This window comes from Rhinoderma darwinii, chromosome 12, assembly GCF_050947455.1.
Source record: "Rhinoderma darwinii isolate aRhiDar2 chromosome 12, aRhiDar2.hap1, whole genome shotgun sequence".
Taxonomy (NCBI): Eukaryota; Metazoa; Chordata; class Amphibia; order Anura; family Rhinodermatidae; genus Rhinoderma; species Rhinoderma darwinii.
The window spans coordinates 22,451,518-22,465,828 of NC_134698.1; the positions used below are offsets into that span (position 1 = coordinate 22,451,518).

Below are 14,311 nucleotides of genomic sequence, written 5' to 3' on the forward strand. Positions count from 1 at the left end.
CTCCTCTAGCACAGAGCTCCTCCTCCTGCTCCTCTAGCACAGAGCTCCTCCTCCTGCTCCTCTAGCACAGAGCTCCTCCTCCTGCTCCTCTAGCACAGAGCTCCTCCTCCTCTTGCTCCTCTAGCACAGAGCTCCTACTACTACTGCTCCTCTAGCACAGAGCTCCTCCTCCTGCTCCTCTAGCACAGAGCTCCTCCTCCTGCTCCTCTAGCACAGAGCTCCTCCTCCTGCTCCTCTAGCACAGAGCTCCTCCTCCTGTTCCTCTAGCACAGAGCTCCTCCTCCTGCTCCTCTAGCACAGAGCTCCTCCTCCTGCTCCTCTAGCACAGAGCTCCTCCTCTAGCACAGAGCTCCTCCTCTAGCACAGAGCTCCTCCTCCTGCTCCTCTAGCACAGAGCTCCTCCTCCTGCTCCTCTAGCACAGAGCTCCTCCTCCTGCTCCTCTAGCACAGAGCTCCTCCTCTAGCACAGAGCTCCTCCTCCTGCTCCTCTAGCACAGAGCTCCTCCTCCTGCTCCTCTCTTCCTTTCTAGAACTTTCCTCAGTCTGCTATGCTGGGCTTTCTGGGTATGCTCAGTACAATCTGTCAAATTACTCATTAGTAAAAATATTTCTTCTACAAATTTAACCAGACAGATAACAGTAATAAGGAACTACAGTTACAGCATACGCATAGTACAGCAGAATACAGGTTACACAGACTACAATAATTTATCCCAGCCATGCTCACCCCTCTTACAGGCAACTTTTATTTTGTTATACTACTCACTGCAGCTGTGGTCAGAATGGTGGGAGATCATTTAGACCGGGTTCCCACAGGTTGTATACGCTACATAAAACTACACAGCGTATCCAACCTAGAACCCACAGCATATTCCATCCAAAAAACCGCACTACGTTGTGGTGCAGTTTTTCGGAAAGAACTTCTTGTTAAAGAAAAAAAAACGTTCATACTTACCCCGGCCGTAGTCATGGTGACGCATTCCTCCATTGACGTGCAGTCCGGCCTACCGAGTTCACACTGCAGCCCATGTGACCGCTGCAGCCTGTGATTGGCTGCAGAAGTCACATGGGATGAAACATTATCCTAGGAGTTAGGCCTGGAAGATAAACAGAAGATAGTGTCGCTATGACAACGCCCGGGTGTTAACTATTTTTTTCTGAGTTGTGATGTTTGCGGTGGAATCGCTGCGATTCTGCCGCAAAAGTCTCAACACTTGGCTATTTGTTGCGGGTTTTACATTCTTATTGAATTCAAAAGGGCGAAAACCCACAACAGAAAACCAACGAAAACGCAGAATAAATTGACATGCTGCAGATTAAGAATTCACACCGCAGGTCAATTTATAAACGTTTTCGCTGCGTTTGTTTCCGCAGCGCGGGCATGAGATTTTCAGCCTGCCTGTCTCCTAATAAACGTATTACCGGCAGTACTGACGTGCGCTGCAGCAATTAGCGATAGAGTCTTTGCAGTATTTTGAGATATTAAATAAAGCTGTGACCGGCCCCATCCATGAAAGAATTCAGTTGTATGTGTTTTATTTCTACATGGGCTGGAGAGAATTTGTAAATGGGTTTTCCGATTTCATGTAACCAAAGCTTAAAGGAACAGTGTTACCACAAAATTTTTTTTAATATGTTAAAGATGTTAGTGCTTTATTAAAAACGTTTGGATTAATTTGTGTGTTTGTGTGTTACTTTTTCTTATTTTTACACTTTTTCTTCCCTATGGGGGCTGCAATTTTTTTGTCCATTTCTGTATGTGTCGATTAACGACACATACAGACATGGAATACGGCAGCTCAAGTCCCATAGGGACTGCGAACGGGGCCCGTTCCATCCAATAACATGTACGCCGCTGTGTGGGAACGGCGCATGCGCCGCTCCCACATAGTTCAATTTGAAATGTGCGCCGTCCGGCGCCATTTTCCTGTGGACCGGAAGTCGCGGCTGGACAGTAAGATTACTACTTCCGGTCGCGGCTTCCAGACTTGTGCACATGGAGCAGCGGCAGCAGACGGAGCGGACGGGCCGGAGGGAGCGGCGGCGACTGGAGCAGGTAAGGGATTTCTATGTATGTTTGTGTTCAGTGTGTGTTTACTACTGTATGTAAACCTTCTACACTGTGTATTAGCTCAAAAAATGGCGACACACAGTGTAGGAGGTTAGACCGTTCAATCCCCTCGTTTCTCCCGGCACTAGCCAGGATAAAGGAGGGGGGGATGCTGAGAGCTCACTAGAGCGAGGGCTTTTTACCCAATTTTGCAGCATAAAGCAATGTGGTTGCTTTACCACATGCAATGCTGCAATTTTGGGAATGGCTCCATCTAGTGACCAGTGCTGGGAAATATTATAAATTAGAATCCAATTGAATCCAATTTATAATATTTCCTGACTCGTGAAAAAATAAATAAAAATTAGAACAATGTTTAATCCCCTACACACTAATTGTTTAACAAAAAAAACAAAACATGTTTTGCTGGCAACACATTCCCTTTAATCACGGTATAAATATACATTATGTTTCAATTCCTGACCACTACGTTACATTCAGAGGCTTCATCCCCAGACGAACGTGAATAACGTCCGTGTGCTGCATAGGAAAATCCCGCACAGCACACAGACCCATTGATTTCAATGGGGCCGTTCACACATGCAGGAGTTTTCATGCAGCGCGCGTCCGTTGTGTAAAACTCACTGCATGTCCTATATTGGTGCGTTTTTCACGTGCGTTAATCTGATACGCTCGTGTGAATGTAGCCTAAACTAGTCCTGCTCTCAGTTGAGATGTACACACAATTGTATCTAGTTTAGGCAATGTTCTCTAAAGGTCTAGACTGGATACAATTGTGTCCACCTCTCAGCTGGTGCCCCCATATTATTTACATTTTAAAAGGTGCTATTATATGAGTATTTTCACCCAGCTTTCCCAGACGTCTGACTATTCAGCCAGCAGGTAAATGGGGGTGGGGGATGTGTCATTACACAGCTAGGCACATTTACTATTCAGGAGTTTGTGATAGTTGGTGACATCACCTTTGGTTGCTGTAATTTCGGCCATTTGGTTGTCATCCTACTCTTCTAGTATGAAAAATATAAATGGAAATGATAGAATAGACCATTCCTATTGAGTCTCTCAGTGTGGACACCTGTCTTCAGGGGATTTTCCTTGTTCTTGAATGTTTCACTCTGGTGTGAAGGATCTGGTAACTGAAGCATCCATGAGGTGAATTCCCTGACTGTAGGGGGCAGCATTGTAGCAGATCCACGAATCTCCACTGTGCCCCATTCATTGTATCCAGTCTAGGCAATCCTCTATGAGAGAAATACTCCAGTTCTCACCTGCACTGATACATTGTAACAAACTCTCTTATCATTGTATAACCCATTTTCAAGTGCTGTATTAGGGAAATAGAGATAATAGAAAGGTGTTTTCCGTTCAGGACGCTCATCGACTAGCCAGAATAGAGAAGGGCTACAAACAGTATCTCCTGTTCAGGAGGATCCGACACGTCCATGTATTACATTGTGATTTTAGTTGGACCTGTGTAATGCTTCATTCCACCTTTAGAGGCGCAGTAGGACATTTTAACACTTGCATTGGGTTTCCCCACAAATTACAAGATCCCTCTAACAAAATGGAGGTTGTAAAAGGCCGACAACCCCTGTAAAGCTCTGTTCACACCAAATTTGGTTTTATATCTGACATATACCTTTTAAATGGCTTAAACCTGGAGAATCAGACATTGGGGCCTATACAACATTTACTACATAGACGTCCAATGAGAATAAAAACAAGCACAAAGATGTAGGGGGTAAAAGGAAGATTTTATTTATAGATAAGAGGGGGGTATATTTTATTATTAGGATTTTTTTAAATATAATTATTAAGTAATATGTATATGTATGTGTCAATTATTTTAAATATATATGTAAATTTAAGGCCGTGTTGATCCAGAGGAAGGCGAAAACCCCTGTGATGAATGGGCCAATTCTCATATAAGGGGGAAAATTCCTTCCTGACCCCAAATATGGCGATCAGAATAATCCCAGGATCAAAGGCTGATGTGTAATATGTGTAATATGGGGGTAAACTTAAATTTTTTTACTTTTTTTCATTATTTTTCTTTATTTATATTATATTATAAGTGTAGCTACTTATTAATCTATCATCCTAAACCTAATTAAGGCCGTGTTGATCCAGAGAAAGGCGAAAACCCCCTGTGAGGAATGAGCCAATTGTCCTCATATTAAGGGGGGAAAATTCCTTCCTGACCCCAAATATGGCGATCAGAATAATCCCAGGATCAAAGGCTGATATCTCATCTATCTATAATATGTGTCTACGTGCGGGTGCCTATACTTATAATATAGTGCTAGTGTCTCTACTATGTGTCTACGTGCGGGTGTCTATACTTATCATGTAGTGTGGGTGCCTATACTTATAATGTAGTGCTAGTGTCTATACTTCTAATGTAGTGTGGGTGTCTATACTTATCATGTAGTGTGGGTGCCTATACTTATCATGTAGTGTGGGTGCCTATACTTATAATGTAGTGCTAGTGTCTATACTTCTAATGTAGTGTGGGTGTCTATACTTATCATGTAGTGTGGGTGTCTGTACTTATTATGAAGTGTGGGTGATGTGGGTGTAATGTGTGATGTGTGTATTACTTACCTGGCCTGTGCTGGGGTAAGTTCAGGGATAATAGCCGCTCAGGTACATTTGCCGCTACTCAGGATCGTCAGGACTGCAAGATGCGGCTATTGTTCCTGAACTCTACAGATGGAATCTAAGCACAGGCCGCTCCTGGGGGTGAAGAGGATCTTCAGGCCGGAGTGATGTCAGATGCCAGCCCGGGATTGGAGGATGCCAAGTCAAGCAACTGGGGTAGCAACAAGATGGCAAAGGTGCAGCATGTAGATGGTACGGAGAGAGATGATGTTCTAGGGCAGCCGAGGCGACATACAGCAGCAGAGATTTGAGGTGCGGGTCAGGAGGCATGAAGTTCTGGGCAGTGGATCTCATCAATTTAAGAAGTAGCAGAGACAAAGTCATTGGAAGAGACAGAGGCAGAAGACACGGACAATGAGGAGGAACAGAAGGTAAGAAAAACATCTGATGAGTGTTATCTCCAGAGGAGGAGGATCTAACCCGGTCCAGCTTGGTGACATATAGCTGAATCCGGCCAAGGGGTGAAGAGATTTTTTACTCTCCGGCCACTGCAGATGGTGATTCTCCAGAACTGGCTCAAATGGTGTGAATGGCGGCCGTGCTCTCCTCTCCTCCAGTTCCTCCCAGCCGATGGTGGAAAAGCATGGATGCGCTCTGATGTTCCCGCACACACCGAGGCGCTTCTTAGGATTCTTATGCAGCAGTTTTTTGACGAGATGTTTTACGTCAGTGTTAAGCCAAGATGGAAATATGGGCTTTTTGGTGGTGATGGCTTTGTAAGCCGTTTGCCGGTCTGGGCCGTTGTTAAAGGGGAAGCGTCCTGTTGACATCCTGGACACCACAATCCCCAGGCTCCACCAATCAACTGCTGGGCCATATCTCTTCCTAAGAAGCACCTCAGGGGCCATGTAATAAAATGTTCCCGTCACTCCACGGATGTTATTGGAGGCGGTGACGCCATCTTGGGCGAGCCCCAGGTCGATGATTCGGATGTGGCCAGCTGCATCCAGCATGATGTTATTAGGCTTTAGATCTCTGCAAAGAAATGAGACAAGAGAATGAGAAATCTGCCCAGTGATACAGGAGGAGTGTGATGGGTCACTGCAAGACTAAACAGAATAGCCATTCAGGACTCTAGGAAAGCTGGGTGCATTATTTCTAGCATGTAAAGAAGACAAAAAAAAGAGAAAAGTTCTGCTTACCGGTGGACGATGTTGTGTCCATGGAGGAACTGGAGGCCACACACAATCTCTGCTGTGTAGAATCTGATGGGAAAAACAGATTGTAGTCTCAATGTCATCAAATATTCATTCATCAATTCCCTAATATCATGTGTGATTCTGTGGGGTCTGTGGCAGAGAAGAGGTGCTGTTTATGGCAGCCTGTATTCTCTCTATTCTCTGCATTGTCCTTCATCTGACCTCCTAGCTATGTTTTCCTCACCCGAGAAAGAGATTCAGTTTTCTGTCCTAGCCCTTTATCTAAATCCCTTAGCCAAGGCTGAGTGGCTTGTGCCCACCAGCTCTCCCCTGACTACACCCCTGACCATAACTGTTATCCCACCGCCTCTGTTGTCTTTTTGATATATTCCTCTTAGACTCCTGATTAGTTATTTACTAACCTTACGCTGCCGGTGTCCAAGCAGCCGCACATCCTGATCGAAGCCTCCAGGCTGCCACCGGACAGATACTCCGTGATAAAGCATGCGCTCTCCCGAGACTGTTGTGCGGCATAGAGGTGGCATAGAAATGGGCAGTCTCGGGCCGCCAGGAGTATCCGCCTCTCTCTCATGATTACTTCTGTATTGTCCCGTTTGGTGATCATCTTTACGGCCATATAGGTGTTTCGGCCGGGGACTGATGCCAGCACCACCTGAGGAAAACAAGTGGACAATCCTCATGAGAAGAAGAAGGAACAGGGGTGGACTGAGAGGCCGTCATTCGGGTAATACCCAGGACCCTACAGCTGAATAAAGCTGAGCTCCCGGCATAATGCAGTGTCCGCTGTTGGATGTTCTATGGAGAGGTCTTAAGGACAAGCACTAGATAGGTCTTTGACTTGGTTGGGTTGGGATCCATACAGATACTGTAATGTGTAATGTGGACATAGAGGTCACTGTATGTATTGTTTCCTTTTAGCATCTTAACCCCTTCCCCCTGCTGGCATTCTGGGCCCTAATGTCCAAGCCATTTTTTACATTTTTACATTGTCACATTCGAAGAGCTGTATCTTTTTTATTTTTGCGTCGGCATAGCTGTATAAGGTCTTGTTTTTTGCGGGACGACTTGCAGTTTTTATTGGTACCATTTGAGAGTAGATGCGACTTTTTGATCACTTTTTATCACATTTTTTTTAAGTCAGGATTAACAGAAAACAGCAATTTTTCCATTGTTTTTTATTTTATTTTTTACGGCGTTCACAGTGCGGGTTAAATAATGTAACAGCTTTATAGTCGGGGTCGTTACGGACGCGGCGATACCAAATATGTGTAACGTTTTTGCTTTATTGTATTTTTTTTTAATAGTAAAGCATTTTGTAAGGGGAAAAAGTGGGTTTTTCATTTTTTTTTGTTTCACTTTTTTTTTAAATTAACTTTATTAAACTTTTTTACTAGTCCCACTAGGGGACTTCACTATCCTCCGATCGCTATTATAATACACTGCAATACTTTTGTATTGCAGTGTATTACTGCCTGTCCGTTTAAATCGGACAGGCATCTGCTAGGTCATGCCTGCGGCATGATCTAGCAGGCATTCGCTGCAGGCAGACCTGGGGGTCTTTATTAGACCCCCGGCTGCCATAGAAGACACAGACACTCGGCGATTTTATCGCCGGGTGTCAGTGAGATGAGAGGGAGCTCCCTCCCTCTCTCCAAAACCACTCAGATGCGGTGCTCGCTATTGTGCACCGCATCTGAAGGGTTAAACGGGTGAGATCGATACTAATATCGATCTCACCCGGCAGAGCAGGGACGCCCCCAGCCCTCAGCTACCTCTGGCAGCTGAGAGCAGGGAGATTTGACACTCCCTGCTCTGTTTACTTTATTCTACAGCAGCGCAGTAGAATAGCGGCGCTCTAGAATAAAGCCCACTAATGACCGCCGTAAAAAGGCGTATCGGCGGTCATTAAGGGGTTAAATGGGCCAGGACATGGAAATAAATAATGCCCCCTCCCCCACAGCTGTGAACTTTGAGATCAGCAATGAATCGGAATACCCCTTTATAGCAGCACTAGACCTAAATGTGATGATAAGAGGAACAGATGAGATATATGACATAAAGCAGTGGTCACTGGGCAGGACATATTCTGGATGTCTGATTATGAATTCCATAGAAGAACATACAATAACCATCTGCACAATATTAACCCCTTAACGCAACTTTATGTCATAGTTTGCCCTGCATTAAGGCACCATGAAGTACAGTTACGTCATGGTGCTATTCTGTCACCATGTCCAAAGACATGGTGACAGAACAGTGACATCGGCAGTCACAGACAGCCGATAGTCACAGTCACTCGTCAGGGGAACAATCGCAGCGCGGCGCCGCCAGCGATCACTGTGATTTGTCAGTCAGTAGTGACTGACCAATCACAGTATTGCAGCATGGTTACCGGGCTAAAAGAGCCGGGTAGCCACACTAGCCGATCGGCTGTTAGCAACAGGAGGCCTAACAATGCCACTTTGTCTGTCAAGTACGGGGCTTAAAAGGCTTCTGGCTGCAGATAAAAGATGGCGGCGGGCTCTGAAGCTGAGCCTGCATAATGAGTCGAAGGGTGTCAGCTGTATATTACAGCTGCCATCCTGCTGTAACGGCCGGGAACGGAGCTACCTCTGTACCCTGCCATTAACCCCTTAGATGCCGCGATCAAAAGCAATCGCGGCATCTTAGTGGTTTGCAGGAGATTGGCATCGCTGCGATGTGGTTGCACGGATTCCGATTCCTAATAGGCTTGCTGTCAGTGAATAGCTGACAGCTCTAATGCATTGCATTAGAAGGGTAGTGCAATGTATTAGAATAAAGATGAGAGGTGCAGGTCTTCAAGTCCCCTAGTGGGACAAGAAAACATAAAAATAAAAAAAGTTCAGCTAAAGTGTAAAAATTAAAGTTCTAAGTTAAAAAATTAAAAACTGCCTTTTTTCCTATAATAAGTACTTTATTATAGGAAACAAAATGAAAGCGTTAAGAAAGTACACATATTTGGTATCACCGCGTTCGTAACAACCCAAACTATAAAACCATAATGTTATTTTTCCCGCACGGTGAACACCACAAAAAAATAAATAACAAACACTATTTTTTTGGTTAAAGCCCTTCTAAAGTATAGAATAAAAAGTGATCAAAAAGTCGCATGTACCCCAAAATGGTACCAATAAAAACTACAACCCGTCCCGCAGAAAAACAAGCCATTACACAGCCTTGTCAATGCAAAAATAAAAAAGTTATGGCTCTCAGAATATGGTGAAACAAAAAATAAATTATGTTCAAAAAAGGGATTTTTTTGTGCAAACGCTGCAAAACATAAAAAAAACTATATACATATGGTATCACCGTAAGGGCAAAGCCACACGTGGCGGAATTCCTCTTGAATTCCGCAGCGGACACTCCGCAGCGTTAATCCGCAGCGGAGCCGTTTGTCCATTGACTTCCACTTTTATTTAGCAGTGTTCGTTTAGACGATGCGTAAAATTCCGCTGCGGAGCATACATAGGCTGCGGAGCGGAATTTGGTGTTCGCAGCATGCTAGGGCTGTTGCGGAGTTGTGACGGACTGGTTGCGGACTCATGGCGGAATTTCTCCATTGACTTCAATGGAGATTCTAAATTCCGCAATGAAGTCCGCAGCTGTCATGCACATGTTATGTGTGCTGCGGATGCGTCTTGCTTTTTTGACATGACATTTCTTCATTCTGGCTGGACCTATGTATTTCTAGGTCTAAAGCCAGACTGAGGAAGTCAATGGGGCTCCCGTAATTACGGGAGCGTTGCTAGGAGACGTCAGTAAATAGTCACTGTCCAGGGTGCTGAAAGAGTTAAGCGATCGGCAGTAACTGTTTCTGCACCCGGGACAGTGACTACCGATCCCAATATACAGCAACCTGTCAAAAAATAGAAGTTCATACTTACCGAGAACTCCCTGCTTCTGTCTCCAGTCCAGCTTCCCAGGATGACGTTTCAGTCTAAGTGACGGCTGCAGCCAATCACAGGCTGCAGCGGTCACATGGACTGCCGCGTCATCCAGGGAGGTCGGGCTGGATGCCGAAAGAGGAACGCGTCACCAAGACAACGGCCGGTAAGTATGAAATTTGTTTACTTTCACTAGGGAAAGTGCTGTCCCTTCTCTCTATCCTGCACTGATACAGAGAAGGGAAGCACTTTTACCGCAGTCCGCAGCAGCTAGTCCGCATCAATTTACTGCACATTTTGGGCAGATCCGCTGCAGAATCTGCAACGCAGATTCTGTGCAGCATTGATGCGGACAGTTGCGGAGGAAATCCGCCACGTGTGGGCATGCCCTAAATATATCCACCCGCAGAATAAAGTAAAATGTCATTTATAGCGCACGGTAAACACTGTAAAAAAACAAACAAAAAAACATTATCAGAATTGCTGGTTTTTGGTCACATTGCTTGCCAAAAAATGGAATAAAAAGTGATTAAAAAAAATGTGTACCCCAAAATGGTCCTAATGAAAACGACATATTGTCCCGCAATAAATTAGCCCTCACACAGCTCCGGTGGTGAAAAAATAAAAATGTTCTGTCTCTCAGAAAATGGCGATGAAAAATATGCATTGTTCCAAAAGCGGATAAGATTGGGCACCATTTATCAGTGCGACACCGGCCACACATCTATGAATTGTTTATTTACCCCATTATTATACCCTCTTATTATGCCCTGATGTACACCGCACAGCTTACATATGCCCCCACATTATACACCGAAATACCAGTAAAACCCCAAACAGAACAACTGCCAAGCAAAATCTGTGCTCCGAGAGCCAAATGGCGCTCCCTCCCTTCTAAACCGTACAGCGTGCCCAAACAGCAGTTTACGTCCACATATATGGTATTGTCATACCCGGGAGAACTGGCTTAACAGTTTATGAGATATTTGTCTTCAGTGGCACAAACTGGGCACAACATATTGTGCACTAAATTGGCATATCAGTGGAAAATTGCAATTTTCACTTTGGACCATCCGCTGGGCACTAATTTCTAATGTAGAATCACCTGTGGGGTCAAAATGCTCACTACATACCTTAAAATGCCATAAGGGGTGTAGTTTCCAATATGGGGGGGGTCACTACTTGGGGGTTTGTTTTACTATTTGACTTCAGGGCCCTGCAAGTGTTGGCCAATGCTGTGAAAATCACCAAAATAGACCTCAAATGCGCATGTTGCTCTTCCCTTCTGAGCCCTGTCTTGTCCAGGCAAATGATAAATGCCTTGAGGGGTGCAGTTTCCAAAATGGGGTCACTTCTTGGGGCTTCCACTGTACTCTGGTACCTCAGGGGTTTTGCATATGTGACATGGTGGCCAAAAACCAATACTGTAAAATCTGCATGCCAAATAGCGCTCCTGCCATTCTGAGCCCTGCCGTGTATCCAAACAGCAGTTTATGACCACATGTGGGGTATTTCCGTAATCGGGAGAAATTGCTTTACAAATGTTGGGGTGCTTTTTCTCCATTATCCCTTGCAAAAATAAAAACATTCTACAATTTAATGGAACAAAATGTAGATTTTCATTTTCACGGCCCAATTCCAATAAATTCTGCAAAAGACCTGTGGTGTCTAAATGCTCACTATACTCCTAGATATATTCCTTGAGGTGTGTAGTTTCCCAAATGGAGTCACTTTTGGGGGTTTCCATTGTTTTGCCCTCTCATAGGCTTTGCAAATGAAACATGGCACCTGAAAAACAATCAAGCAAAATTTGAGCTCCAAAAGCCAAATGGCACTCCTTCCCTCCTGAGCCCTGCCGTGGGTCCAAACAGCAGTTTATTACCACATATGGGGTATTGCCGTACTCAGAAGAGTTTGCTTTACAAATTTTGTGTTTCCTTTTCTCCTTTATCTATTGTAAAACTGAAAAAATCTGAGCTAAAACAACATTTTATTAGAAAAAAACGTAGATTTTCATTTTCACAGCCTAATTACACTAAATTCAGCAAAATACCTGTAGGGTCAAAATCCTCACTATACCTCTTTATAAATTCCTTGAGGGGTGTAGTTTGCCAAATGTTGTCCTTTTTGGGGAGTTTGCTTTGTTTTGGTCCCACAAGACCTCTTTAAATCTGACATGGTGCCTAAAATATATTCTAATAAAAATAAGACCCCAATATCCACTAGGTGCTCCTTTGCTTCTGAGGCCTGTGCTTCCGTCCAGTAGCACGCTAGGGCCAAATTTTGGATATTTCTAAAAGCTGAAAAATATGGGCAATAAATATTGAGTTGCGTTTCTCTGGTAAAATCTTCTGTGTTACAGAAAAAATGGATTAAAACAGATTTTCTGCAAAAAAAAAAAAATGACATTTGTAAATTTCACCTTTAATTTGCTTTAATTCTTGTGAAACGCCTAAAGGGTTCAGGAACGGTCTAACTGCTGTTTTGAATAATTTGAGGGGTTCAGTTTTTAAAATGGGATGATTTATAGCGTGTTTATAGTATATAAGGCCCTAAAAAACAGTTCAGAACGGAACCGGTCCCCAAAATAAGGCTTTTGAAATTTTCTTGGAAATGTGAGAAGTTGCTGCTAAAATTCTAAGCCTTGTAATGTCCTAGAAAAATAAAAGGACGTGCAAAAAACGATGCAAACATAAAGTGGACATATGGCAAATGTGAAATAGTAGCTATTTTGTGTGGTATTACTATCTTTCTTACAAGCAGATGCATTTAAATTTAAGAAAATGCAAATATTTGAAATTTTTCTTAACATTTTGGTGTTTTTCATAAATAAACACTGAATGTGTCGACCAAATTTCACCACTATCTTAACTGGTTCCCGACGCTGGGTGTGTTTTTACGGCCAGCGGTCAGGGTCCTTAAAACTCGCGCCATAGACTTTTTACGGCTCGGGTTTTAACTTGCTGCCTGAGCGATCGGGCAGCTGAATTTCGAGTCTCCGGCTGTCAGTGACTGTCGGGGACACTGAGGAGAGGATAGAAGCAGCTTTCGCTGTCTTCTCTGATCACTTGTAGACAGCGCTCAATGAACGCTGTGTATAGGAATAGAGGCAGCGGCCGCGCCGCTGTCTCTATTCCTCCCGGTGATCATGTGACTGGTCACATGATCGCCGGGTGCTGCTAGTGGCAGACTGCTGCTCGGTCTAACTAGACCCAGCACAGCCCTATTAGTGACAATCGTCACTATGAGAGGGCTGATTTCCTCTGTAACTGGGGCTGCTGTGCAGCTCCAGTGGAAAAGCATGGTGTAAAAGAAAGAAAAAAAATATGTAAAGTTCCCCAAAGGTCTTTTTTGACCTTTGAGGGACAGACCATAGTAATAAAAAAATAAAAGTAAAGTAAAGTGGAAAAAAAATTAATAATAAATGCACATAAAATACCAACCCCCAAAAAAAACGTTCCCCCCGCCAATCATTGTTGTAACGCTAGCGCTGACCCAATTGCCCTAATATAAACATGTAATATATTAAAATTTACGGTAGACAATGACGATCACAAATAAAAGGTCTATTATTTTCAAACTTTAAGAATAAAAATTCAAAAATAGCAAAAAGGATGTATATAAAAACGATAAAAAAAGAAACCTGCATTGTCTACGGAAAAAAACATCTCAAAAATCACTTTGTTAGCCCAACAAATAAAAAAGTCATAGCCTAACACGTGCTAAAAAGGGTTAAACGGTGTCTGGTTCTGAAGGCTCAAAATAGCGCGGTCCTGAACTGGTTAAAGTCCAATTTGTCATGAGAAAACAATCTCAGAATCGCTTGAACAAATAAAAGCATTTCAAAGTTATTACCACTTCAAGTGATACATGTCAGATTTGAAAAAAATGGTCTGGTCCTTAGGCCAAAACAGTCTTAGTCACTAAGGGGTTAAATGGCTGATAACAGAAAACAATAGATGCAGATAAAACAAAAAATAGGTTTACTGTCCCTTTAAAATTAAATAAGGAGTTGTAATACTCACTTTGCCAAAGCTGCCCCTACCCAGGACCTGGTGGATGGTGAAGCGGCTGATGTTAAGCCTGGCATAGGGGCTGGATGTTCCAGAGTCTTGGCTGCTCCCAGAACTTGGCTCCTCATCCTCCAATCCTCTGTCCTGGTCTCCTCTCCTCTTCTTACTGCTCTTCTTAAATCCTGCGACGTTCTCCTCTTCCCTCTTCCTCTTCTCGTCTCCTCTCTTCTTCTTCTCGCTGTGTCCAGTGGACGTCATTTTCGCAAATCTCTTCCAAACTGTAGACCTCCGTCTAATCGCTGCCGTCGACAGTTGAAAGTAAACGTCAGTTGGTCGTGTGCAGGTCACATGATGTCAGAGGTCATGGAATCCTCAGGTGGCACCTGCCTGGCACTGATCTGCCATATCTGATGTGGGCATCAAGGGGGACAGTCTTGTGTCCAGGGGAATGAGAGGGAATTTCATGGCGGGTTCTTCAAGTTCTGTATAATTAGTAGATGG

The 14,311-nt window shown here is 43.9% G+C and overlaps 1 protein-coding gene across 1 annotated transcript; it reads right to left on the minus strand.

Moving 5' to 3' along the window:
* Positions 1 to 3,814: 3,814 nt before the first annotated feature.
* Positions 3,815 to 14,068, minus strand: LOC142664424 (protein kinase C delta type-like). Its single transcript, XM_075843491.1, has 4 exons — positions 13,823 to 14,068; positions 6,294 to 6,544; positions 5,875 to 5,937; positions 3,815 to 5,707 (listed from the first exon to the last, which is right to left on the minus strand). The coding sequence occupies exons 1-4, from the start codon at positions 14,066 to 14,068 to the stop codon at positions 5,053 to 5,055; spliced, it is 1,215 nt and encodes a 404-aa protein (XP_075699606.1). The 3' UTR covers positions 3,815 to 5,052.
* Between the last annotated feature and the right edge of the window lie 243 nt (positions 14,069 to 14,311).

Coding starts and splice junctions, on each gene's coding strand:
- LOC142664424 (XM_075843491.1), bottom strand. CDS start 14,068: ATGACGTCCACTGGACACAGCGAGAAGAAGAAGAGAGGAGACGAGAAG. Junction 6,545..13,822: donor GTAGGGGCAGCTTTGGCAAA/GTGAGTATTACA, acceptor TGTTTTCCTCAG/GTGGTGCTGGCATCAGTCCC. Junction 5,708..5,874: donor GGACACAACATCGTCCACCG/GTAAGCAGAACT, acceptor ATTTCTTTGCAG/AGATCTAAAGCCTAATAACA.